A 24,141-nucleotide genomic window follows, 5' to 3' on the forward strand; every position below is an offset into this window, starting at 1 on the left:
GAGTTCTCAGATTAAAGTCAGAAGTTTTTTTCCCATATTAAATTAGAATAATATTTAAAAATCAGTTACATTTTTTATTTTTTCAGTGGCCCTAATCCTTTTCCGTAGAGATCCATTCTATTGGCTAAACAATAATTAATATGAACAATCAAAGCACTTCCTGTTAAGAACAAGATATGAAATCTGCACTGCAAAAACGATCTAGAAATAAATCGCCATTTCTTAAATTAAGTATATTTTACGGAAGAGGATTAGGGCCACTGAAGAAGAAAAAAAAGTTAACTGATTTTTTAATTTTATTTCAGTTTAACATGGGGAAAAATGTCAGAATTCTGACTTTTTTTTATCAGAATTCTGACTGAATTCTGACAATAAAAAAGTCAGAATTCTGAGATTAAAGTCAGAATTCTGACTTTTTTCCCCATACTATACTGAAATAAAATAAAAAATAAAAATCAATTAACATTTTTTTTTTTCAGTGGCCCTAATCCTCTTCCGTAATATTTACCCTTAACTTGAGCAAGTAAATAAAATGATTTGCCAACTGAATTAGTTGTTTTTTTTTACTCTTAAGTTAATATGCATTTGAGATAAGACGATGTATTTTTTTGTCTTATTTCAAATGATAATGATCTTGTTCCATTAGCAAAGTGTCTCATTTACTTCCTTAATTCAAGACAAAATTAACTTATTTAGTTTCATTACCAGCGTGCCCTGGAAGCTGAAAGTGCTTTATTCTAAATTTTTTACTAAATAACTATTCTAAGGATTTATTCTTGGAATAGTTATGGTCTAAGAATATAATAAATAATAACAGTTCCTAGTTCCTATTTTATTTTATTTATTTTTTTACAAGAACAGAATATCTGAAGGATATAGAGGGGGAAAAATAATACCCCAAAGAACACAAAGATATTACTGAAAATATTTTTTTATTTATTTTCTTAACTACATTTCAAATAGCCAGAATTAATATTCAGGAACAACATGAGGACATTATAGAGTGTTTCTATAATTCGGTTTGATGATGAACTCCTCTCAGGACTGATATTCTAAGATAGAAATACACTATATTGCCAAAAGTATTTGCTCACCTGCCTTGACTCACATATGAGCTTAAGTGACATCCCGTTCCTAATCCATAGGGTTCAATATGACGTCGGTCCACCCTTTGCAGCTAGAACAGCTTCAACTCTTCTGGGAAGGCTGTCCACAAGGTTTAGGAGTGTGTTTATGGGAATTTTTGACCATTCTTCCAGAAGCGCATTTGTGAGGTCGCACACTGATGTTGGACGAGAAGGCCTGGCTCTCAGTCTCCGCTCTAATTCATCCCAAAGGTGTTCTATCGGGTTGAGGTCAGGACTCTGTGCAGGCCAGTCAAGTTCATCCACACCAGACTCTGTCATCCATGTCTTTATGGACCTTGCTTTGTGCACTGGTGCACAGTCATGTTGGAAGAGGAAGGGGCCAGCTCCAAACTGTTCCCACAAAGTTGGGAGCATGGAATTGTCCAAAATGTCTTGGGATGCTGAAGCATTCAGAGTTCCTTTCACTGGAACTAAGGGGCCAAGCCCAGCTCCTGAAAAACAACCCCACACCATAATCCCCCCTCCACCAAACTTTACACTTGGTACAATGCAGTCAGACAAGTACCGTTCTCCTGGCAACCGCCAAACCCAGACCCGTCCATCAGATTGCCAGATGGAGAAGCGCGATTCGTCACTCCAGAGAACGCGTCTCCACTGCTCTAGAGTCCAGTGGCGGCGTGCTTTACACCACCGCATCCGACGCTTTGCATTGCACTTGGTGATGTATGGCTTGGATGCAGCTGCTCGACCATGGAAACCCATTCCATGAAGCTCTCTGCGCACTGTTCTTGAGCTAATCTGAAGGCCACATGAAGTTTGGAGGTCTGTAGTGATTGACTCTGCAGAAAGTTGGCGACCTCTTCGCACTATGCGCGTCAGCATCCGCTGACCCCGCTCCGTCAGTTTACGTGGCCTACCACTTCGTGGCTGAGTTGCTGTCGTTCCCAAACACTTCCATTTTCTTATAATACAGCTGACAGTTGACTGTGGAATATTTAGGAGCGAGGAAATTTCACGACTGGATTTGTTGCACAGGTGGCATCCTATCACAGTTCCACGCTGGAATTCACTGAGCTCCTGAGAGCGACCCATTCTTTCACAAATGTTTGTAAAAACAGTCTGCATGCCTAGGTGCTTGAATTTATACACCTGTGGCCATGGAAGTGATTGGAACACCTGATTCCAATAATTTGGATGGGTGAGCAAATACTTTTGGCAATATAGTGTATCTATAGAAGGGCAGAAATGTCTCTGATAGATATATAAACGGAGATGAGAGGGAGTGAAATGTGTTTATAAAACATGTCTGTGCTGGTGAGCGCTGCGGTGTCTCTCTACGCGGTTTATAACGGGTGACGGAGGGGGGCGGGTGTAGGAAGGCTTTTGGATGTCCCTGAATTGAAGGAAAACATGGAGTGGAGACGGAACAGGCAGCTGCTGGACTGCATCCGTCGTCATCAGCTGATCCGCGCCCAGCGCATCTCGGACCTTCAGCCGGCAGAGGTGGAAAAGAGACGGAACCGAAGCTGAAACGTGGAGAAAAGATCCGTCAGCTGAGTGTTCAGGAAACAGCATCAGAACTGAAGTAGGCATTTTCACTGGGTACCAAAATGAGTGAGAGGTTCCCAAGTTCCCTCTGCCTCCCTCTGCTCCAAAATGATCTTCAGAGGAGGAGGAAGAGTCGACCAGTTTACGAACTGGAGCAGGAAGTTCAGCACGTCACTGTCTGCTTTCTCCAGCCTGCATGAAACAAGAGACAAAAACATCTGGCTTCATCTCTGCTGTAACAAAAGGGCCTGTGAAGGAGCAAGGCTGGGGGGGTTACATGTGGGGGTGCAGCAGCAGATATGGATCCAGTCCTTTGTTCAGAAGCACAGGAAGCCAACAGGAGGCAAAGTTCACTTGGCTCAGCGCTACACAGACCAGCTCTCTCAGTTCCTGCAGCTGCAGCACCGTCTTCCCACCGTGGCGTCCTGCTGGAATGTCTTTGTGAAAAGCCTCTGGTCCGCGGATCCACCTGTAGTCCAGAATCAGTTCCAGCAGATCCGTTCTGTCCGTTGCAAGAGCATAAGTCCACTCCTCTGCTTTTAACGCAGCTCCAGCAGCAAGCAGCAGCTTTACAGAATCCCTGCAAACAGAAACAGTCAGATTACAGTCATGTGTGACCTGTCAGCATTAGGGTCCAGGTCAGGGTCACTGCTGGAGGACATAGGGAGATCTGTTTCATCATTCTATCTCTATTCTCCCACTCTGCAGAATCTGTTAGTTCAATCTCTAACGTTCTGCTCTCTCTGCTTTTTCTCATAGTAGCTTCATCTGGTCTGTTCCTGTTTGGCTGTGACTCCATCCTGGAGAGAAATATCAGCTGTGCTGCTGCCATCAACACCTTTGTTTCTAGATGCTGGAGCTTGGCCTGTTTTCCAGTGTAGTCCTGTTTCTCTGACTGTGACTAACTGGATGTGCTCTCTTCATCCTCTGACATGGGAGCTGGCTCGGAGCTCGTCTGCCTGGCTGTGTGTTTCCTGGACGGGGCCGCCTGTGGAGCTGGTTGCCAGTTGCCTTTTGTATCTATGCTTCTTTTTCTATGTCTGCTTCTGTCTCCTTGAACCCCAGTGGGCCTCAGCAGATGGCCGCTCACACTGAGCCTGGTTCTGCTGGAGGTTTCTTCCTGTTCAAAGGGAGTTTTTCCTCTCCACTGTCGCTACAAGCATGCTTAGTGTGAGGGATTGCTGAAGAGTCAATGAGTCGATGCAATCAGCTGGTTTTCCTTAGATAGAAAACTTTGAATCAATCTGACTGGATGATCTGGTTGAATTGTTTCTATAAAGTGACCTGAGACGACATGATGTGAATTGGAGCTATAGAAATAAACTGAATAGAATTGAATTGTTAGGTTCCAGGTCAGTGGAACCTAACAATGCCAAGCCTCAGATGGGAGATGGGCGTGCAGCTATAGGGCCTGACCACCTTAGAGGTTGCTATGGAGACCAGCAGCCTGCATCCTGGACTGAATGTTGTGCTTTAAACGGTTTTCTCCTAAAGTGATTCTCTGCGTTATGGAGAAACATGAGTTTGTAAAGTTTATGCTTCATTAGGAGGCGACTAGGAAAACTTAAAAAGGGCTTCCATATTTGTACCAGACAGTCTCTCTCCTTTAAACCTGGAGATGCTGCCTGAGGAGGATCATTTCCTGGAGCGAACATTTCAAATTAATTCGCCCTAATTTTAAGCATGACTTAATATGATGATGTCATAGAACAAGACATCGGCTCAACTTTAGCTTTCACTGTCGACTGGATAAAAAATCACAACCTTAATTCCCCATTTTTAAGCTTTTCTTTACTTTGTTAAACTTTATTTCTTCTTTAATCACAAGTAAGAAAAATTTAAAGAACAACTTTTAACCACAACTGAGCTAAACTAAAAAAAAAATGGCGAACGTTCCATCTTTAAAATGTTTAAATTCAATGTTAACCAATCATCTAGCAGAGGGTCAGATCATCCGTTATGCAGTAAAAAGAAGAAGAACAGGAATAAAGTGTTTAAATATTCCTGTGATGTGCAGAATAAGGAGCGCAGACACGCCTGCAGGGTTGGGTGGCGGTTCGATAAAAGGCCAGGGAGAGCGGCGAGGGGAAACCCAGAGCGAGCCGACAGTCCTGAGCGTCGGCGCTGTAACCTTCCTTCAGCAGCAGCTCGGCGCTGCTGCTCTGCTCGCTGCTGATGGCCACATACAGCGGACTGACCATGCCTTCGCCGCCATCACACCTCCGGTCCGTCACCTCAATCAGCCTGCGCAGAATACTGGGTTCACAGATTTCACAAAGGTTAGGAGATGAAGCTGCAGCCAGAAAAACATGTTTTAGGGTTTAAACAGTAGATTAATGAGGCGCTGCGATTGGAGCTTTGAACGGCTGTGATGCAGGACGGATCCTCCATCAACCTGAGCAGATCGCCGTACCTGATACGTCCAAACTGAGCAGCAGCATGAATGGGAAGCTGAGGCCAGTCGTCGCTGCAGGCCATGTTGGGATCGGCTCCGCGCTCCAGCAGGAGATCCACGCAGTCCTGGTGGCCTTCTTGGGAGGCGATGAGCAGCGGCGTCGCCAGATCAGCCGCCTGAGCGTTCACATTGGCCCCTGGACACAAAATACTCTACTGATCATTACGCTCTGGTTCACAGAAAAGTTCCTTAAAGAACTTTATGCTCAAATAAATTCACTGCAAAACCTGAAACATAACGAAGTCAATTTTTCCTGGATTTTTTTAAATGCAAATATAGAATAGAACCGAACGGAACAAAATAGAATAGAATAGAATAGAACAGAACAGAATAGAAAATCTCTTTATTGTCCCATAATGGGGAAATTCTGATGTTTTCAGCAGGAAACAGATCATAGAAAAATATTCACATAAATGTGGACCTTAGTAAAATGTATAAAAATAACATCATAGTGACGAGTTAAAATATATAAAATAAATATAACTCCTTTATTCATCTCACATTGGAGAAATGTATCTCTGCCTTTAACCCCTCCTCTTGGGGAGCAGAGGGCTGCCATAGTGCAGCACCCAGGGAGCAGTGTGGGGTTAGGGGTCTTGCTCAGGGACCCAGAGTGGAGGCTGGGGGGGTGTAGGGGTTCCTCCGGGCCCCAAGCATAATGCTCTAATCACTAAGCCACCAGAATTATAAAAAAAAACTCTTATTTTATTATTTTATAATTAAATAAAAAAAAAAACAACAACTTTATTTTCAATTTGCTCATATCTAACTATTTATTTCTAAGGGAAGAAAAACTCAGTGGATCAGTAGATCTGATTGATCTGCTCAGAATAAAACCAAATAACCTTATTTTATGAAACATTGTTGATGATTAAAGGAAAAGTTCAGTCAGCAGGAAGAATCAATGGATCATTATTTATACCTAAACTAATACATTGGTATTAGTTTAGGTATAATTTAATTAATTGATTTAATTAATTTAGCGTTAATCAGTAAAAAATTATAATTATAATTTTCGTTACGATCACCGACTCCTGGAGCGGCCATTTTTGTCCAAATCTAGTAGCCCCTCCCTCCTGCCATCTTCCGGCAGTGACGTCACGGTGCGGTAAGCGGATAATAGCGCGTTGTGACAAACACCAGATACAGCACTGGGACTTGATCAACAGCCGATACCGCACCGTGACGTCACTAACCAGTAGGTGGCAGTAGTGTTCTTTGACAAACATGGATGCCTCCAGTAAAGCACATTCACATGAAAATTACTCTGAATTAAAAACACGGATCATTTATTGAACAGGATGGAATCATTTCAGATTTAAAGAACTTTCAGAAGTTTGGATTCTGAATATGAGCGACTTTTCCTTTAAAGCTGCAGCTGCCCAAAGTGCTCAGTAAAAACGTCTGCGCTACGGGGCGCTGTCCAAGGTGCTGAGTGTTCCTGTCCATCAAAAACTATTAGTGGATTTCTCCTTCCTTTTTTGGTTTGTTTTGAACCGATTCAGATAAAAATTAGACAAAGAGAAACCGTTCAGACGCCCAGAAGAAGCAAATCTCTCAGCTGTTGCCTCCATGAGGTCGTTTAGCTGAAAACACACATCCTCAGCCGGACGCACCGCTGACATCAGCGAGTAAAGCGGCTCACCAGCATCAACGAGCAGCTGCAGGCACTCCCTCTGACCGTACTGAGCGGACACAAACAGCGGCGTGATCCGGTGGTCGTCATGTGCCTCCAGGTTGCAGACGGTAACCAGAAAACGCAGGATGTCGCCGTGTCCCTGAAAGAGGAAGGACACGTTTGACTCAAAGCCCCAGAGCGAGCAGCCAAAGCTCCGCCTGTGGATCACCTTATAGGCAGCCTGATGCAGGCAGGTCCAGCAGGAAGCTGTGTGAATCCCGTCCACCTCTGCTCCCTTCCTGACCAGCAGCTTCACCACCTCTGTGTGCCCGCCGTCCACAGCTGCGGAGAGAGACACGGTTTAAAGCAGAGAGACAGGCCGATGCTGGGGTGGCTGGGAGGCGGAGCCTAAGGTCACCTGCATATAGAGGACAGGAGAGGTCATTGGTCATCTGGTTGACGTCTGCGTTCGCTTTCAGGAGGAGTCGGACCACCGCCACATGTCCTCGCCGCGCCGCCAGGAAACACGGCGACTCGCCCTCATGAGTCAGAGAGTTGACATAATCCCGACGACACCTGGAGGATCTGGCTGCACGCCGAGCGGCGGAGGAGACGGAGCAGAGCGTAGAGGTGAGCGTCCACAGAATGACCACTGGCCGAGCAGCAAAGACTAAAGCTGCGCTGCTTCAGAAAGAAACGAGACTTTCCAGAAGATGAAAGCAATCAGCTCCCATCAGATTAAACACTTAAATGAAGCTTTTAGGGAAACATGGCGAGAGACGCTGCATCCAGTCCCTCCCAGCATCACACACAGGTTCCAACTAACAACCTATAAATACTTCCTTACCTTCAGTAGAAATCCTGGCTCTCTAGACTTTACTGGAGGATTTATTCTTTAAAAAACTTTATCCTTCTCCTTACATTTTAAAAATAATCTCATTAGTTTTGTTTCATTTTAGCTCATTTTCATTCTGGTCTGTTGGTGTTTAAATAAAATCCATCAAAATAATTAGTTTCATCCAGACAATTAATTTCTCTGTGGTTGGACTCGGTGCTGCCCCAACCTGTTGCTTGCCACAAACCAAAATAAATAGTTTTTCCAGATGATGCAAAGTTAAATGTGACGCTGTTCCCATTGGTTATAAAACTAAGAAAATTAAGTCTAAGGAAGTTATCATCCAGAATGGTAGAAAAATGTTCCTTTAATAGAGTAGAGCAGTAAAGCTTCTGGCATTAACAGTTTTTCCTGCATTTCTTTTATACTTTAAGTAAAATTGACAATTAAAAAAGGTACTTTTACACTTTTACTGGATTAAAAAGATGAAGTTGATCCTGTAACTTCTATCAAAGTTTTTCTAAACAGCAGGATTTACACTGGAGGAATAAACATGAATAGTTTGGACAGGTCTGGCATTACAGGCAGGCAGCCGTTGGACGATGTCCCTTACTGATGTGTCCACCACAGGCTAACATGAAATTAAAACTCATTTCACCTGAAAACCAGCTGATTGCATCGACTCATTGACTCTTCAGCAATCCCTCACACTAAGCATGCTTGTAGCGACAGTGGAGAGGAAAAACTCCCTTTGAACAGGAAGAAACCTCCAGCAGAACCAGGCTCAGTGTGAGCGGCCATCTGCTGAGGCCCACTGGGGTTCAAGGAGACAGAAGCAGACATAGAAAAAGAAGCATAGATACAAAAGGCAACTGTAAAAGGCGGCCCCATCCAGGAAACACAATTATCTTATTTTAAGAGTAAAAATACTCATTCCATTGGCAGATAATCTTATTTCCTTAAATTGAGGCTAAATGCACTTATTTAAAGAAATTTTTAATTCTTTCTAGATCATTTTTGCAGTGCAGTCGACGGCTCCATGATCTCAGTTCACCACAGGTCAACAGTCTGGGTGTCACTATTAACCCCTCCCATACCCATAACCATGCCAAGCTGACTAGGCTCCATAAGCTTCCAGACATTCAGAATTCAGCTGTTTGCATTTTTCCCTCTGAGCACATGACCTCTGGTCCAGATCAGGTGGTCAGAGGGATCTGGTGGTCCAGAGGGATCGGGTGGTCCAGTGGGATCAGGTGGTCTAGAGGGATCGGGTGGTCCAGAGGGATCGGGTAGGTCAGAGGGATCGGTAGGTCAGAGGGATCGGTAGGTCAGAGAGATCGGGTAGGTCAGAGGGATCGGATGGTCCAGAGGGATCGGATGGTCCAGAGGGATCGGGTGGTCCAGAGGGATCGGGTGGTCAGAGGGATCGGGTGGTCAGAGGGATCGGGTGGTCAGAGGGATCGGGTGGTCCAGAGGGATCAGGTGGTCCAGAGAGATCGGTAGGTCAGAGGGATCGGGTGGTCCAGAGGGATCGGGTGGTCCAGAGGGATCGGGTGGTCCAGAGAGATCGGTAGGTCAGAGGGATCGGGTGGGTCAGAGGGATCGGTAGGTCAGAGGGATCGGTAGGTCAGAGAGATCGGGTAGGTCAGAGGGATCGGATGGTCTAGAGGGATCGGGTGGTCCAGAGGGATCGGGTAGGTCAGAGGGATCGGTAGGTCAGAGGGATCGGTAGGTCAGAGAGATCGGGTAGGTCAGAGGGATCGGATGGTCCAGAGGGATCGGATGGTCCAGAGGGATCGGGTGGTCCAGAGGGATCGGGTGGTCAGAGGGATCGGGTGGTCAGAGGGATCGGGTGGTCAGAGGGATCGGGTGGTCCAGAGGGATCAGGTGGTCCAGAGGGATCGGGTGGTCCAGAGAGATCGGTAGGTCAGAGGGATCGGGTGGTCCAGAGGGATCGGGTGGTCCAGAGGGATCGGTTGGTCAGAGGGATCAGGTGGTCAGAGGGATCAGGTGGTCCATAGGGATCAGGTGGTCGGAGGGATCAGGTGGTCAAAGGGATCGGTAGGTCAGAGGGATCGGGTAGGTCAGAGGGATCGGTAGGTCAGAGGGATCGGTAGGTCAGAGAGATCGGGTAGGTCAGAGGGATCGGATGGTCCAGAGGGCTCAGGTGGTCGGAGGGATCGGGTGGTCCAGTGGGATCAGGTGGTCCAGAGGGATCAGGTGGTCAGAGGGATCGGTAGGTCAGAGAGATCGGGTAGGTCAGAGGGATCGGATGGTCCAGAGGGATCGGGTGGTCAGAGGGATCGGTAGGTCAGAGGGATCGGTAGGTCAGAGAGATCGGGTAGGTCAGAGGGATCGGATGGTCCAGAGGGCTCAGGTGGTCGGAGGGATCGGGTGGTCCAGTGGGATCAGGTGGTCCAGAGGGATCAGGTGGTCAGAGGGATCGGTAGGTCAGAGAGATCGGGTAGGTCAGAGGGATCGGATGGTCCAGAGGGATCAGGTGGTCGGAGGGATCGGGTGGTCCAGTGGGATCAGGTGGTCCAGAGGGATCAGGTGGTCAGAGGGATCAGGTGGTCAGAGGGATCAGGTGGTCGCAGGGATCGGTAGGTCAAAGGGATCGGTAGGTCAGAGAGATCGGATGGTCCAGAGGGATCGGGTGGTCAGAGGGATCGGGTGGTCAGAGGGATCGGTTGTTCAGAGGGATCGGTAGGTCAGAGAGATCGGGTAGGTCAGAGGGATCAGATGGTCCACAGGGATCAGGTGGTCAGAGGGATCAGGTGGTCGGAGGGATCAGGTGGTCGGAGGGATCAGGTGGTCGGAGGGATCAGGTGGTCAGAGGGATCAGGTGGTCAGAGGGATCAGGTGGTCGGAGGGATCAGGTGGTCAGAGGGATCAGGTGGTCAGAGGGATCAGGTGATCGGAGGGATCAGGTGGTCAAAGGGATCGGTAGGTCAGAGGGATCGGATGGTCCAGAGGGATCGGGTGGTCAGAGGGATCGGTAGGTCAGAGGGATCGGTAGGTCAGAGAGATCGGGTAGGTCAGAGGGATCGGTAGGTCAGAAGGATCGGGTAGGTCAGAGAGATCGGGTAGGTCAGAGGGATTGGATGGTCCAGAGGGATCGGGTGGTCAGAGGGATCGGTAGGTCAGAGGGATCGGTAGGTCAGAGGGATCGGTAGGTCAGAGGGATCGGGTGGTCAGAGGGATCGGGTGGTCCAGAGGGATCGGGTGGTCCAGAGAGATCGGTAGGTCAGAGGGATCGGGTGGACAGAGGGATCGGTAGGTCAGAGGGATCGGGTGGTCAGAGGGATCGGTTGGTCAGAGGGATCGGGTGGTCCAGAGGGATCGGGTGGTCAGAGGGATCGGGTGGTCAGAGGGATCAGGTGGTCAGAGGGATCAGGTTGTCAGAGGGATCGGGTGGTCCAGTGGGATCAGGTGGTCAGAGGGATCTGGTGGTCAGAGGGATCGGGTGGTCAGAGGGATCAGGTGGTCAGAGGGATCGGGTGGTCAGAGGGATCAGGTGGTCAGAGGGATCGGGTGGTCAGAGGGATCGGTTGGTCAGAGGGATCGGGTGGTCCAGAGGGATCGGGTGGTCAGAGGGATCGGGTGGTCAGAGGGATCAGGTGGTCAGAGGGATCAGGTTGTCAGAGGGATCGGGTGGTCCAGTGGGATCAGGTGGTCAGAGGGATCTGGTGGTCAGAGGGATCGGGTGGTCAGAGGGATCAGGTGGTCAGAGGGATCGGGTGGTCAGAGGGATCAGGTGGTCAGAGGGATCGGGTGGTCAGAGGGATCAGGTGGTCCAAGGGATCGGTAGGTCAGAGGGATCAGGTGGTCAGAGGGATCGGGTGGTCAGAGGGATCAGGTGGTCAGAGGGATCGGGTGGTCAGAGGGATCGGGTGGTAACCAGCTGGTTCCTCCTCCTCTCTCCCTTTGATTCTCCTCACCGCCTCAGTCTGTCTCACCCGTCTAAATTTAAACCCCAGCTAATCCTGAACGCCCTCTCATTCAATCATTGTTTTAATCTATTGATGATCTGTTGTTGGATTTTAACTGTGTCTTCCGGTGCTATTAAAGCTTATAAGTGTCCATTTCATGAAGTGTTTGGTCAACGGGACATTCAGTGGCATCTGATCAACATTTCCTGGTCCTTTTCTTACCGCTCACTGCAGACAGTATTTCCTGCACACACTCTTTGCTGCCAGCGGCCGCCGCCTCATGCAGGGGGTTCCAGCCACGGTTATCCCGGCTGTCCACACTGCAGCCTCTGTCGATCAGCCTCCTCAGCTGCCTCCTGCAGCCTGAGCGGGCTGCAGCAGCCGCGCTGGACACCGTGTCTTCATAGCATTCTGTGAAATCCATCCCCTGCTTAAAACACAGCAGATGTTAGGACGTGAACGTTCCCATCCTGTCTCAGTTTAGTTGGTTTCTGAACAGAACCAAAGGATGCTTGCGCTCTGTCCAGGAACCTTTAGAGCGCTGCAACCAGACTCAGGCTTATTACCACCCTTTTTTCTTTTTATTGCTCAAGTTCACTTCTTCTTTCACCTTTAGATTTACGTCACAATGGAAGCTCTGAAACATTATTTTATGCAAGAGTTGATTCCACTGGGAGGTGAAGACCTGTCAGTCAGGGACAGACAGGTCTTCACCACTGGGAGGCCTGTCCAGGGTGGACCACCACTGTCGGATAAGGCACCCGTCTCTATGGAAATGGACAGACAAATGACTGATGGACATAAACTCTGATACCAGAGAAGGAGTTTGGGTTCCTTTAAATTGAACCTTCTGCATGTGGACCTAAAGCTTCTCTGTCCAGAGCTGCTGGCTCCATGTCTGCTGCGCTGAACGGCACATATGCTGGAGGAGATTCTCAGACATCCTGGTCAGAGTCATTCCAAAAAGTTATCTTCCCATCCAGGAAACTTTTTCAAGATGTCAGGATCAACTGTGTCAGCTGTATAAAAACCTACAATGCAGTGATACAGTTGATTCCTTCCCAAAACCATCTCAAACACATCGCTATGCAGGGGAACAAAATATCTCCCTCCACAGGTCAGCCAGGCCAACGATGACGTTTAACGACTGCCTTTTCAGAGGAATGGACCAGTATCGGGTATTTCAGGCCTATAAAGACCTCAACTACTCCCATTATTAAGGGCTGGAGCTGGTTTTCCAGTTTCAATGTTCATGTTTTTTAAGCCATTACAAGACTTTAGTTGGGCTCCTCTATGAAACCCTGGAACTCAGCGCTGATCCAGACATTTGGAAATGAAAAGTCTTCCTGGATGGGAAGCCAGACGCCTTCAAACTTGGAAACAAAGTCCAGTGGATTGATTTTAACTCGCACAAGCTTGTCTGCTGGCCTTTTGATATGAAGTGAACAAAATAACTAAATAATTTCCCACCTGAGCTTTAGTTCTCTGCAGCCACCCTAGAGTTACCATGGGCTTCAGTTGCAGCTCTGATTAATGCCCTCATTGACAAGCCTCTCAGATTAGATGGACACATGTTTTGCTCATAGATATCAGGATATAAGCAATTAGATACTAATTTTGTTTGGTTTTTTAGTTTTGGAACCTTTATTCCGCCCGAAAAAAAAAAAAAAAAAAAAAACCTTATTGAGATTAGAAAGCATCTGAAGGATGGCTGTGAGAAGAAGTTAGAGCCTCGCCAGATGCTGGCATCTACAGGTGCTGGTCATAAAATTAGAATATCATGAAAAAGTAGATTGATTTCAGTAATTCCATTTAAAAAGTGAAACTTGTATATTATATTCATACATTACATACAAACTCATATATTTCAGATGTTTATTTTGTTTAATTTTGATGATTACAAATGACAACAAATGAAAATCTCAAATTCATCATATCAGAAAATTAGAATATTGTGAAAAGGTTCAAAATTGATGGCCCCTGGTGCCACACTCTAATCAGCTAATTAACTCAAACCACCTGCAAAAGCCTTTAAATGGTCTTTCAGTCTAGTTCTATAGGCTACACAATCATGGGGAAGACTGCTGACTTGACAGTTGTCCAAAAGACGACCATCGACACCTTGCACAAGGAGGGCAAGACACAAAAGGTCATCGCTAAAGAGGCTGGCTGTTCACAGAGCTCAGTGTCCAAGCACATTAATAGAGAGGCGAAGGGAAGGAAAAGATGTGGTCGAAAAAAGTGTACAAGCAAGAGAGATAACCGCACCCTGGAGAGGATTGTGAAACAAAACCCATTCAAAAATGTGGGGGAGATTCACAAAGAGTGGACTGCAGCTGGAGTGAGTGCTTCAAGAACCACCACACACAGACGTATGAAAGACATGGGTTTCTGCTGTCGCATTCCTTGTGTCAAGCCACTCTTGAACCACAGACAGCGTCAGAAGCGTCTTGCCTGGGCTAAAGAGAAACAGGACTGGACTGCTGGTGAGTGGTCCAAAGTCATGTTCTCTGATGAAAGTAAATTTTGCATTTCCTTTGGAAATCAAGGTCCCAGAGTCTGGAGGAAAAGAAGAGAGGCACTTCATCCACGTTGCTTGAAGTCCAGTGTAAAGTTTCCACAGTCAGTGATGGTTTGGGGTGCCATGTCATCTGCTGGTGTTGGTCCATTGTGTTTTCTGAGGTCCAGGGTCAACGCAGCCACATACCAGGAAGTTTTAGAGCACTTCATGCTTCCTGCAGCTGACCAACTTTTTGGAGATGCAGATTTCATTTTCCAACAGGACTTGGCACCTGCACACAGTGCCAAAGCTACCAGTACCTGGTTGAAGGACCATGGTATCCCTGTTCTTAATTGGCCAGCAAACTCTCCTGACCTTAACCCCATAGAAAATCTATGGGGTATTGTGAAGAAGAAGATGCAATACACCAGACCCAACAATTCAGAAGAGCTAAAAGCCACTATTAGAGCAACCTGGGCTATCATAACACCTGAGCAGTGCCACAGACTGATCGACTCCATGCCACGCCGCATTGCTGCAGTAATACAGGCCAAAGGAGGCCCAACTAAATACTGAGTGCTGTACATGCTCATACTTTTCATGTTCATACTTTTCAGTTGGCCAACATTTCTATAAATCCTTTGTTTTTATTGGTCTTCAGTAATATTCTAATTTTCTGATATGATGAATTTGAGATTTTCATTTGTTGTCATTTGTAATCATCAAAATTAAACAAAATAAACATCTGAAATATATGAGTTTGTATGTAATGTATGAATATAATATACAAGTTTCACTTTTTAAATGGAATTACTGAAATCAATCTACTTTTTCATGATATTCTAATTTTATGACCAGCACCTGTATAGTGGGATACAGGTTGTTTCCTGAGGAGGCTTCTTATGGCAGCTTTAGTTTACTCTGCGTTTAAAACCCGCTAAACACATAAAACAGGATGTTCTAGAAGCTCTGTCTCTATAATCGTTACAGGACAGAAAAACACACATTTTCTTTTAAAGGAAAGAATTACAGCATTCAATCTAAAACTGAAATAAAGATTCAATAAAGTAAACAAACCGACTGTAACAGGAAGCCGCCTCCAAATAACAAACATTCTTCCTGAATAAAGAAATAACATCTAATCAAATGAAAACTCATTTTTCTTACCAAAATAACGCCATAGAGCCAGTCGCTGTTTGATTGCGTCACAGCAACGTCAAAATATGTTGCAGAGCCATGGAGACCGGAGAGAGCAGATGTGATATTTAAGATCTGTTTCTATTTTCCTGTAGTTCAGCCCGGTTTACTAAAGTCTGTGACTATGCTAGCATGAACCGCTAACTTTTATTAAACTATCGAAGCTCTGGGCGCCGCCATTGCTCTTCTGTCGCCAATAGAATTGTCGGAACTCTGTTATCTGTAAGGCTCTGCTAGGCTGCAGCGTCGCATAGTGCTACGTCACCGACGAAGGCTGTCAGAAACAACCAGATTATTTTACTCAATCTTATTTTTTATCCTTGCTTCAGTTTAAAGTGAATTTGTCTGAAACGTGCACAGTGACGTAGGAAAGATGTCGGAGTGAGAAGCGCCGAACGGCGGGAAAAACCGAGACCGATTTACGGTAAATGGGACTGTTAGCAGGAAGCTTAGCTGTTAGCTTATATTTACCCTGATTAACTAGTGATTTTAGCTGATATTAACCCTGATTATTTAGTGATTTTAGCTGATATTAACCCTGATTATTTAGTGATTTTAGCTGAAATTAACCCTGATTATTTAGTGATTTTAGCTGACATTAACCCTGATTATTTAGTGATTTTAACTGATATTAACCCTGATTATTTAGTGATTTTAACCCTGATTATTTAGTGATTTTAGCTGAGATTAACCCTGATTATTTAGTGATTTTAGCTGAAATTAACCCTGATTATTTAGTGATTTTAGCTGAAATTAACCCTGATTATTTAGTGATTTTAGCTGAAATTAACCCTGATTATTTAGTGATTGTAACTGATGTTAACCCTGATTATTTAGTGATTTTAACTGATATTAACCCTGATTATTTAGTGATTTTAACTGAAATTAACCCTGATTATTTAGTGATTTTAGCTGAAATTAACCCTGATTATTTACTGATTTTAGCTGAAATTAACCCTGATTATTTACTGATTTTAGCTGAAATTAACCCTGATTATTAAGTGATTTTAGCTGATATTAACCCTGATTATTAAGTGATTTTAGCTGATATTAACCCTGATTATTTAGTGATTTTAACTGATATTAACCCTGATTATTTAGTGATTTTAGCCTAAATTAACCCTGATTATTAAGTGATTTTAGCTGATATTAACCCTGATTATTTAGTGATTTTAACTGATATTAACCCTGATTATTTAGTGATTTTAACTGAAATTAACCCTGATTATTTACTGATTTTAGCTGAAATTAACCCTGATTATTAAGTGATTGTAGCTGATATTAACCCTGATTATTAAGTGATTTTAGCTGATATTAACCCTGATTATTTACTGATTTTAGCTGAAATTAACCCTGATTATTTAGTGATTTTAGCTGATATTAACCCTGATTATTTACTGATTTTAGCTGAAATTAACCCTGATTATTTAGTGATTTTAGCTGATATTAACCCTGATTATTTAGTGATTTTAGCTGATATTAACCCTGATTATTTAGTGATTGTAACTGATGTTAACCCTGATTATTAAGTGATTTTAGCTGAAATTAACCCTGATTATTTAGTGATTTTAGCTGAAATTAACCCTGATTATTTACTGATTTTAGTTTAAATTAACCCTGATTATTTACTGATTTTAGCTGAAATTAACCCTGATTATTAAGTGATTTTAGCTGAAATTAACCCTGATTATTAAGTGATTTTAGCTGATATTAACCCTGATTATTAAGTGATTTTAGCTGAAATTAACCCTGATTATTAAGTGATTTTAGCTGATATTAACCCTGATTATTTAGTGATTTTAGCTTAAATAAACCCTGATTATTAAGTGATTTTAGCTTAAATTAACCCTGATTATTAAGTGATTGTAGCTGATATTAACCCTGATTATTTAGTGATTTTAGCTGAAATTAACCCTGATTATTTAGTGATTTTAGCTTAAATTAACCCTGATTATTTAGTGATTTCAGCTGATATTAACCCTGATTATTTAGTGATTTTAGCTGATATTAACCCTGATTATTTAGTGATTTTAGCTGAAATTAACCCTGATTATTTAGTGATTTTAGCTGATATTAACCCTGATTATTTACTGATTTTAGCTGATATTAACCCTGATTATTTATTGATTTTAGCTTAAATAAACCCTGATTATTTACTGATTTTAGCTGATATTAACCCTGATTATTTAGTGATTTTAGCTGATATTAACCCTGATTATTTACTGATTTTAGCTGATATTAACCCTGATTATTTAGTGATTTTAGCTTAAATAAACCCTGATTATTTACTGATTTTAGCTGATATTAACCCTGATTATTTAGTGATTTCAGCTGATATTAACCCTGATTATTTAGTGATTTTAGTTGATATTAACCCTGATTATTTAGTGATTTTAGCTGAAATTAACCCTGATTATTTAGTGATTTTAGCTGATATTAACCCTGATTATTTACTGATTTTAGCTGATATTAACCCTGATTATTTATTGATTTTAGCTTAAATAAACCCTGATTATTTACTGATTTTAGCTGATATTAACCCTGATTATTTAGTGATTTTAGCTGATATTAACCCTGATTATTTACTGATTTTAGCTGATATTAACCCTGATTATTTAGTGATTTTAGCTGATATTAACCCTGATTATTTACTGATTTTAGCTGATATTAACCCTGATTATTTACTGATTTTAGCTGATATTAACCCTGATTATTTAGTGATTGTAACTGATGTTAACCCTGATTATTTAGTGATTTTAGCTGATATTAACCCTGATTATTTACTGATTTTAGCTGATATTAACCCTGATTATTTACTGATTTTAGCTGATAATAACCCAGATTTTTTACTGATTTTAGCTGAAATTAACCCTGATTATTTAGTGATTTTAGTTTAAATTAACCCTGATTATTAAGTGATTTTAGCTGAAATTAACCCTGATTATTTAGTGATTTTAGCTGATATTAACCCTGATTATTTAGTGATTTTAGCTGATATTAACCCTGATTATTTACTGATTTTAGCTGAAATTAACCCTGATTATTAAGTTTTATATTTTGATTATTTATTTGGGAGCATCCAATTTTTATAAATCCTGTTTATTGTTATTAAGGAACCTGCTGAGGCTCAGGGTCTTGGTTACGTGGTTGATTGCTGTTACGTAGAAGATGAAAGCCTAAGTGGCTTAATGAGAAACACCCCGCCCGCCTGCTGAGTCTTTCAGCGAGATGTTTGTTTTTACCTCCAGCCTGTTTCTTCAGTCGACTCGTGTCGCTGCCTTGAAGGCAGCTGCTCCAGCTGCAGCACCATGGTGGACATCAGGGTGAAAAGCGGAGCAGCCTGGGCCTGTCAGAGTCAGGGAGGTCAGCTGGCGGACGTCCTTCTTCCTGTTCATCTGAGCAACACAGAAGATGATGAAGACGACCTCAGTCAGTCTGACAGAGATGCCGATGAGTAAGTTCTCTAAATGGACGTTGTTCGTACCAGGATCTGTTATTTCCAGCAGAGCAGAGAGGGCCCATGTTCTGACGTCTGCTCTGTCTCTTGCAGAGCCACTGCAGTGCTGCTGGAGCAGCAGGAGGAAGGCTCTCCCTGCATCCTCGCTCTCAGCTGCAGCTCCTCTGCCTCCATCAGCAGCCTGATGGTGATCAGTGAAGCTCGAACCATGGAGGTCTACAACCAGCAGGAGGAGTACTGTGGGACGGTGCGGGGCACGAAGGTCCAGAGCCTTCAGTGGGACAGGTACAGGAAGCCACAAAATGGATCATATTTTCATGCATTTACTCAAAGTGAAGGAGATCAATGACACGTTGTTCCCTTAAACCTGACCTCTGACCTCTGACCTGCTCAGCTGTAAGAGGTTGGGAAGAATGTTGCATTCTGCTGCAGGCCAGTCAGGACCAGCACTGCAAAAACCATCTAGAAATAAGTAAAAATGTCTTAAATTTAGTTTATTTACCCCTAATTTGAGCAGTTGAATAAGAAGATTTGCCAATGGAGTATATTTACATTTAAAGTAAGATGATGAAATAATATGCACTTTAAATAAGACAATGCAATTAGTTTTTCTTATTTTAAATGTAAATTTTCTGTTTCCATACGCAAAGTGTCTCACTTCTCAATTCAAGAAAAATGCACTTTTAGATTTCTAGTTTTTGAGACTGGAGCACGGTGGAGGGTGCATCATGCTGTGGGAACCTGTAGCAGACTGATGTCCTTCCTGCAGTCTGAACCATCGGCTCCTCTGAGGAGACCAATCTTTTATTCAGTAACAGCAGAAATCAACTCTGATTATTTAGCGACTTTAACAGATTTTAATTCTGATTTTAACCCAATTTTTATGTTTAACCATCCTGAAAAGATTGAGATTTTAATGTTAGTAACGATCGCTAGATGCGCTCCAGCGCTACCATCCATGTTTGCTTCAGAGCACGCTGGCTTGTGACGTTCACACAGCAGATCGCATACACGTCGCAGATATTTGGAGTAGTGAACGGCAACGCAAAACATAAGGCCCGCAGCGTGAACGTAGCCTAGCCGCCTGCATGGTTCTGCGTCTGACGGCGCCCCTGCCTGTTGGTCGGCTGCTGAGGGTTTCTGTGTCCCGCAGGCCGGACAGAGGCCCGTTCTACAGGAAGCAGCTGCTGCTTCAGGATCCGTCAGCAGGATGTGAGGCGAAGGTGAGACACGGACCCTGAAAAAGGCTCCATTCAGGAGGATTTGGGTTCTGATCGGTTCCTGTTCCGTTTCCTCTCAGCTGCTCTCCTTGGCGGGTAGAAGCAGCGTTCTGGTCTGTCGGGTGGTGGTGGGTCTGCAGGAGGCGGCGCCCGCTGCGGCCGGCGGTCCGGGGATCGACCTGCAGCAGGTGCAGAGTCTGGTGGAGGAGATGGGGACCAGCTTGTCTCCTGGAGCTCAGAACCTCATGGACATGGTGCGGTTCCAGCAGAAGGTGGGAGGAGCTTCCCTAAAGAACCAGTAGGAGGTTCTGGTCTCTGACTGGGTTTCAAAGATTGTCTCGTCCTCCAGAATCAGAGCGGCTCTCTGGGCGCCTTCCTGCCGCTGCTGATGGGCGGTGGAGCTCTCTCTGCGTTGGTCGGAGGAGTTGGAACGACTGCAGCCGCTGCCAGGAGCCCCCCCCACGCTGCCGACGCCACGGTAACGGATTCATCCCTCACACTGGGCCTGAACCACTGCAGCAGTCTCATGTTACTTCACTGGTTCTGTTGAAAATCTATGTGCATCAAATACAATAAAGTTTCTCTAGATTTAGTTTCTTTACATTTATTTTTATTTATAATAAATCAGCCAAACTTCATTATATTGGAGATGAATTCTATTAAATCCATTTATTTTGGCAGGAAGACGTTTTCAGTTTGCTGAAGAATGAAATCTTTTTTCTATGGACGTGTTTCCAGCCTCCAGAGCCCAGCAGGTCTGCAGACCGGACTCCGTCTCAGAACGGAGGGACGTCAGAGGGCTCCACCTCCCCAGACCTGTCCCTGTCAGACACCAGCTGCAGTCAGACCAGTAAGCGTCTCCGGATGCTGAGCCCGCTGCCGCCGGCCTCAGCATCCTTCCTGCTTCCTACCAGTGTCAGCAGCTCCTGGAACCGATGTTTCTTTCATCCATAGTGAGCAGTGAAAACGGGGGGCCGGTGAACCCCGCCCAGCTGGAGGAGATGATGTCCCACTTCCTGAAAGGGCGGGGCCAAGGGCAGGCGCTGAACCCCGACCTTCTGCCCCTGCTGCAGAGCGTCTGTGGACAGGTCACACAGCTTCGCCTGGACAACGCTGAGGCGGCGCTGGACAGGGAGCGGAACAGGTGGGCGGAGTCTGCTGTGAAACATCCGGTAGCGTTCAGTGAGAAAACGATGCGGCGGAAGCTGAACGCTGAGCTGAAGCTGCTGCGTTTTTAACTTTAACGTCAAACATGTCGACTGAAACCGGTTGGATCTGAAATGGAGTCAATTCTTCTGCTTCTTGAGTTTATTTTCTGATTTCATGGGAGAAAACCTTAAACGCTGTAAGATAAAGCAGGAAGTGCTGGTAGCGCTCCAAGATGGCTGCCATCATGGGCTGCCATCATGGGCCAGCGGTCTGGTTGGAGCAGGTTTGATCCCCTGAACCAAACCAGAAGGACTGGTTTGGTTTCCAGTCAGCAGAGCCGATCAGTGAGCCGATGTTAAAATGCTCAGACTGAAAGAAGAGCTGCTGTCCTGCTGGGTCTGATGGAAGCAGCAGGACCGCAGCTCTTTGAATGGCTCCCTTTGTGAGGCGAGCTGCGGGGGGGGGGGCTGAGAGGTCAGCTGGGTGTGACTCCATGTTTGGAGAGAAACGCAGCTCCACGGTACGTCTTCCCGTCGAAGAATAACAAACTGTTTACAGCTTTAGGCTTCTGCTGGTTGATTATTTACTGTCTGGTGAGATTTCCAGTTTGCTGCAGGAAGTCGGTGAGTGAAACAGTTTGACTCCACTGAGACTCTCAGCTGGTTGAACGTTTCTGTCTGATGGAGAAATAATGAAGCTATTAAAGGAAAAGTTCAGTCAGCAGGAAAATTAATGGATCATTATCTTTACCTAAAACTAATACGTTCACTGTGATTTCATTCATTTAGTGTTAATCAGTTAAAAAATGAAAATAATAATTTCCGTCATGATGAGTCTGGGAGCGGCCATTTTTACCAAAATATAGGCCGATTCTCACTATGTGTACTTGTGTGTCCTCGTGAAACGCCATCATCCTCAGCCCTAGTGCTGTTCTAATTCACCAGAACAAAGTCCCCGGATGTTGTTCTGGCACCTCCCTCTTTACCCAGCATGCATCAGAGCAGACTTGTCCGTCCTCCAGACTGACAGCTGTCCCAGCATGCACTGCAGCAGCAGCTTCCAGGTTAGCGCTCACAGAGCTCAGAGGATTAAGTTAAAAGTTCTCTTTCCTGTTCCTGTTGTTCAATAAAAGTGCGCTTTAAGATCATTTGAGGCGAGAATATTATACTTTAAGCTTCACTGTATGGAACATTTACTGAAACCCGAAGTTAAGAGGACCGTGGCAACCAGCGGTCGCCGAGGGCAACGGCAGCCAGGGCTTTCTGACCGTGTTCTTTAATATTCAACCAGTAAATGAAAAAATTCTTAACTTATTATAATCTAGAGACTATTAATAACAGGAGGTGAAACGCAGCTCCAGACGAGCTTTGAATGTGGTGATGTCATCAGTACGCTGCTGTTCCAGTTGACCCACATTCATTCTGCGTTCTCCCTGAGTCCAGACTCTACTGGGTTCTAGTCAAGAACAGACTTGGTGAGGACACGAGTCCGTACTCGTGTTCTTGTGAATTTAGAAATGGCCATAGTAGCCCCTCCCTCTCAGTGACGTCACGGTGCGGTAAGCCTAGCGCCATTCTCCCCGCTTTCCAAGCTAAATCAATGGGAACTACTAGACACATCTGCAATCAACAACAATTGTTGAAGATTTCCAGAGGACTTCACCATTGAAATTCACCAGAGCTATAGTGAAACTGACAATGCCCACGTGCATGGCAGCTGGATGCTGGAATACATCGGGGAAAAGTGAAAAAAAAAAGAGTTATTCCACCTTTCTGATTCCTGATCCTCCACGGACGGGTTGGTCGTTGGATCGCCAACTTGAAGAGGGAGGATTTGCCATCGAACTTCTGGCCAGAGAAAAAACCCGTAATATGTAGCCAACATTTGGAAGAAGAATGTTTTCAAGATGACTTGGATAATAGCGCGTTGTGACAAACACCAGATACAGCACTGGGACTTGATCAACAGCCGATACCGCACCGTGACGTCACTAACCAGTAGGTGGCAGTAGTGTTCTTTGACAAACATGGATGCCTCCAGTAAAGCACATTCACATGAAAATTACTCTGAATTAAAAACACTGATCATTTATTGAACAGGATGGAATCATTTCACATTTAAAGAACTTTAAGAAGTTTGAATTCTGAATATGAGCGACTTTTCCTTTAATCAATCCTCCTCCATCCCAGAGGGATTAAATCCCTGTAATGATGTAATGAGAGGCTTAGAAATGCAGGATAAAGGTCCAGTAATCCAGATGTTTGCTCGATGTCTCAGCTGGTCGCACCTCAGCCATCAGTGTTGTTGGATCAGTTTCTTTGGTCGCTCCTTTAAATACTTCATGAGATGTCAGGAATGGGTTTAAGCCGGGCCGATTTTTCAGGCCGATTCTCCAGATGCGCGAGAATTTTTCGATCGGTCCGACTTTCAGCCTGATGGTGATCCCCTGGTAACGAGGGGCGATGTCTAACAACCACCTCCCATCAGGAATCCTAAGGTTGCATCAGAGCGTTGGGCCGCACAGTGCAAGACATGCATAGTGAGCTGTAAACGTTTAAACCCTGAGGTTTAATCGTACAGTTTGAGTTGTAGCTCCGTTCAATGAGAATGTGGCTCAGAGTTTTCCCGGCTTCAGGTTACGATTCCAGAGCCGGATCTGTTTAGAAAAGCCTCTGAAACACTAAACCTGCTGGTTGAAATGATCTGTTCTCTTTCATAGAAAGTTGTTCTGCCTGTTGGCGTTAGATAGATGTATATAATCTAGAACCAGCCCAGATGTGTTCTCCCAGTTGTTTGTAGTTTAATCGTTCCGCCTCAGAAACGGGGCGGTCCACATGTTGAAGTAGATGGAAGGGAACTGCCTCGGTCCTGTTGATCACCGGTTCTGTTGGTGGTTCTGAAAGGACAGCGTCCTCTGTGCCGTCTCTCCGCAGTGAGTGTGACTGGATCATGGAGCGCCGTCTGGAGGAGATGGAGCGGAGGCTGAAGGAGCACGTGGACCGTCGGCTGGACGCTCTGGAGCTGAAGCTGGAGAAGGTTCTGCTGATGGCTCTGAACCACGGCGCTGGGGGCGGATCGCCCGCTCCATCGGAGCACGGCGGCCCAGCGGCGCCAGCACACCGAGCCGGGACCATCTGACTCC

General features: G+C 45.0%; 2 protein-coding genes across 4 annotated transcripts; one reads left to right on the forward strand and one right to left on the reverse strand.

Moving 5' to 3' along the window:
• Positions 1-915: 915 nt before the first annotated feature.
• Positions 916-15,403, reverse strand: asb3 (ankyrin repeat and SOCS box containing 3). 2 transcript variants are annotated; one of them, XM_038274415.1, is made up of 11 exons: positions 15,144-15,403; positions 11,699-11,903; positions 7,128-7,298; positions 6,939-7,051; positions 6,737-6,869; positions 5,050-5,227; positions 4,674-4,892; positions 2,914-3,216; positions 2,695-2,828; positions 2,317-2,614; positions 916-1,066 (listed from the first exon to the last, which is right to left on the reverse strand). In XM_038274415.1, the coding sequence occupies exons 2-10, from the start codon at positions 11,898-11,900 to the stop codon at positions 2,382-2,384; spliced, it is 1,686 nt and encodes a 561-aa protein (XP_038130343.1). In that variant the 5' UTR covers positions 11,901-11,903; positions 15,144-15,403; the 3' UTR covers positions 916-1,066; positions 2,317-2,381. The 2 variants fall into 2 exon arrangements, with proteins under 2 accessions (XP_038130343.1, XP_038130345.1); XM_038274417.1 differs by having other exon boundaries at positions 11,699-11,906.
• On the forward strand, positions 15,179-24,141 carry cunh10orf88 (chromosome unknown C10orf88 homolog). 2 transcript variants are annotated; one of them, XM_038274419.1, is made up of 10 exons: positions 15,179-15,395; positions 15,503-15,597; positions 18,422-18,627; positions 18,724-18,915; positions 19,784-19,853; positions 19,931-20,122; positions 20,200-20,328; positions 20,589-20,700; positions 20,805-20,994; positions 23,933-24,141. In XM_038274419.1, the coding sequence occupies exons 3-10, from the start codon at positions 18,482-18,484 to the stop codon at positions 24,135-24,137; spliced, it is 1,236 nt and encodes a 411-aa protein (XP_038130347.1). In that variant the 5' UTR covers positions 15,179-15,395; positions 15,503-15,597; positions 18,422-18,481; the 3' UTR covers positions 24,138-24,141. The 2 variants fall into 2 exon arrangements, with proteins under 2 accessions (XP_038130347.1, XP_038130346.1); XM_038274418.1 differs by lacking the exon at positions 15,179-15,395 and having other exon boundaries at positions 15,413-15,597.

Source organism: Cyprinodon tularosa, unplaced genomic scaffold (genome assembly GCF_016077235.1).
Source record: "Cyprinodon tularosa strain WSP-4 unplaced genomic scaffold, ASM1607723v1 ctg913, whole genome shotgun sequence".
NCBI lineage: Eukaryota > Metazoa > Chordata > Actinopteri > Cyprinodontiformes > Cyprinodontidae > Cyprinodon > Cyprinodon tularosa.

What these genes read in the sequence shown, in the direction of transcription:
- asb3 (XM_038274415.1), bottom strand. Translation starts at nt 11,900, where the DNA reads ATGGATTTCACAGAATGCTATGAAGACACGGTGTCCAGCGCGGCTGCT. An exon ending in GCTCAGTTTGGACGTATCAG is followed by an intron (nt 4,893 to 5,049) that starts GTACGGCGATCT and finishes CTGTGAACCCAG; the next exon opens with TATTCTGCGCAGGCTGATTG. An exon ending in CTGCTGCTGCACCCCCACAT is followed by an intron (nt 2,829 to 2,913) that starts GTAACCCCCCCA and finishes TGTTTCATGCAG; the next exon opens with GCTGGAGAAAGCAGACAGTG.
- cunh10orf88 (XM_038274419.1), top strand. Translation starts at nt 18,482, where the DNA reads ATGGTGGACATCAGGGTGAAAAGCGGAGCAGCCTGGGCCTGTCAGAGT. An exon ending in TCTGACAGAGATGCCGATGA is followed by an intron (nt 18,628 to 18,723) that starts GTAAGTTCTCTA and finishes TGTCTCTTGCAG; the next exon opens with AGCCACTGCAGTGCTGCTGG. An exon ending in TGGTGCGGTTCCAGCAGAAG is followed by an intron (nt 20,123 to 20,199) that starts GTGGGAGGAGCT and finishes CTCGTCCTCCAG; the next exon opens with AATCAGAGCGGCTCTCTGGG.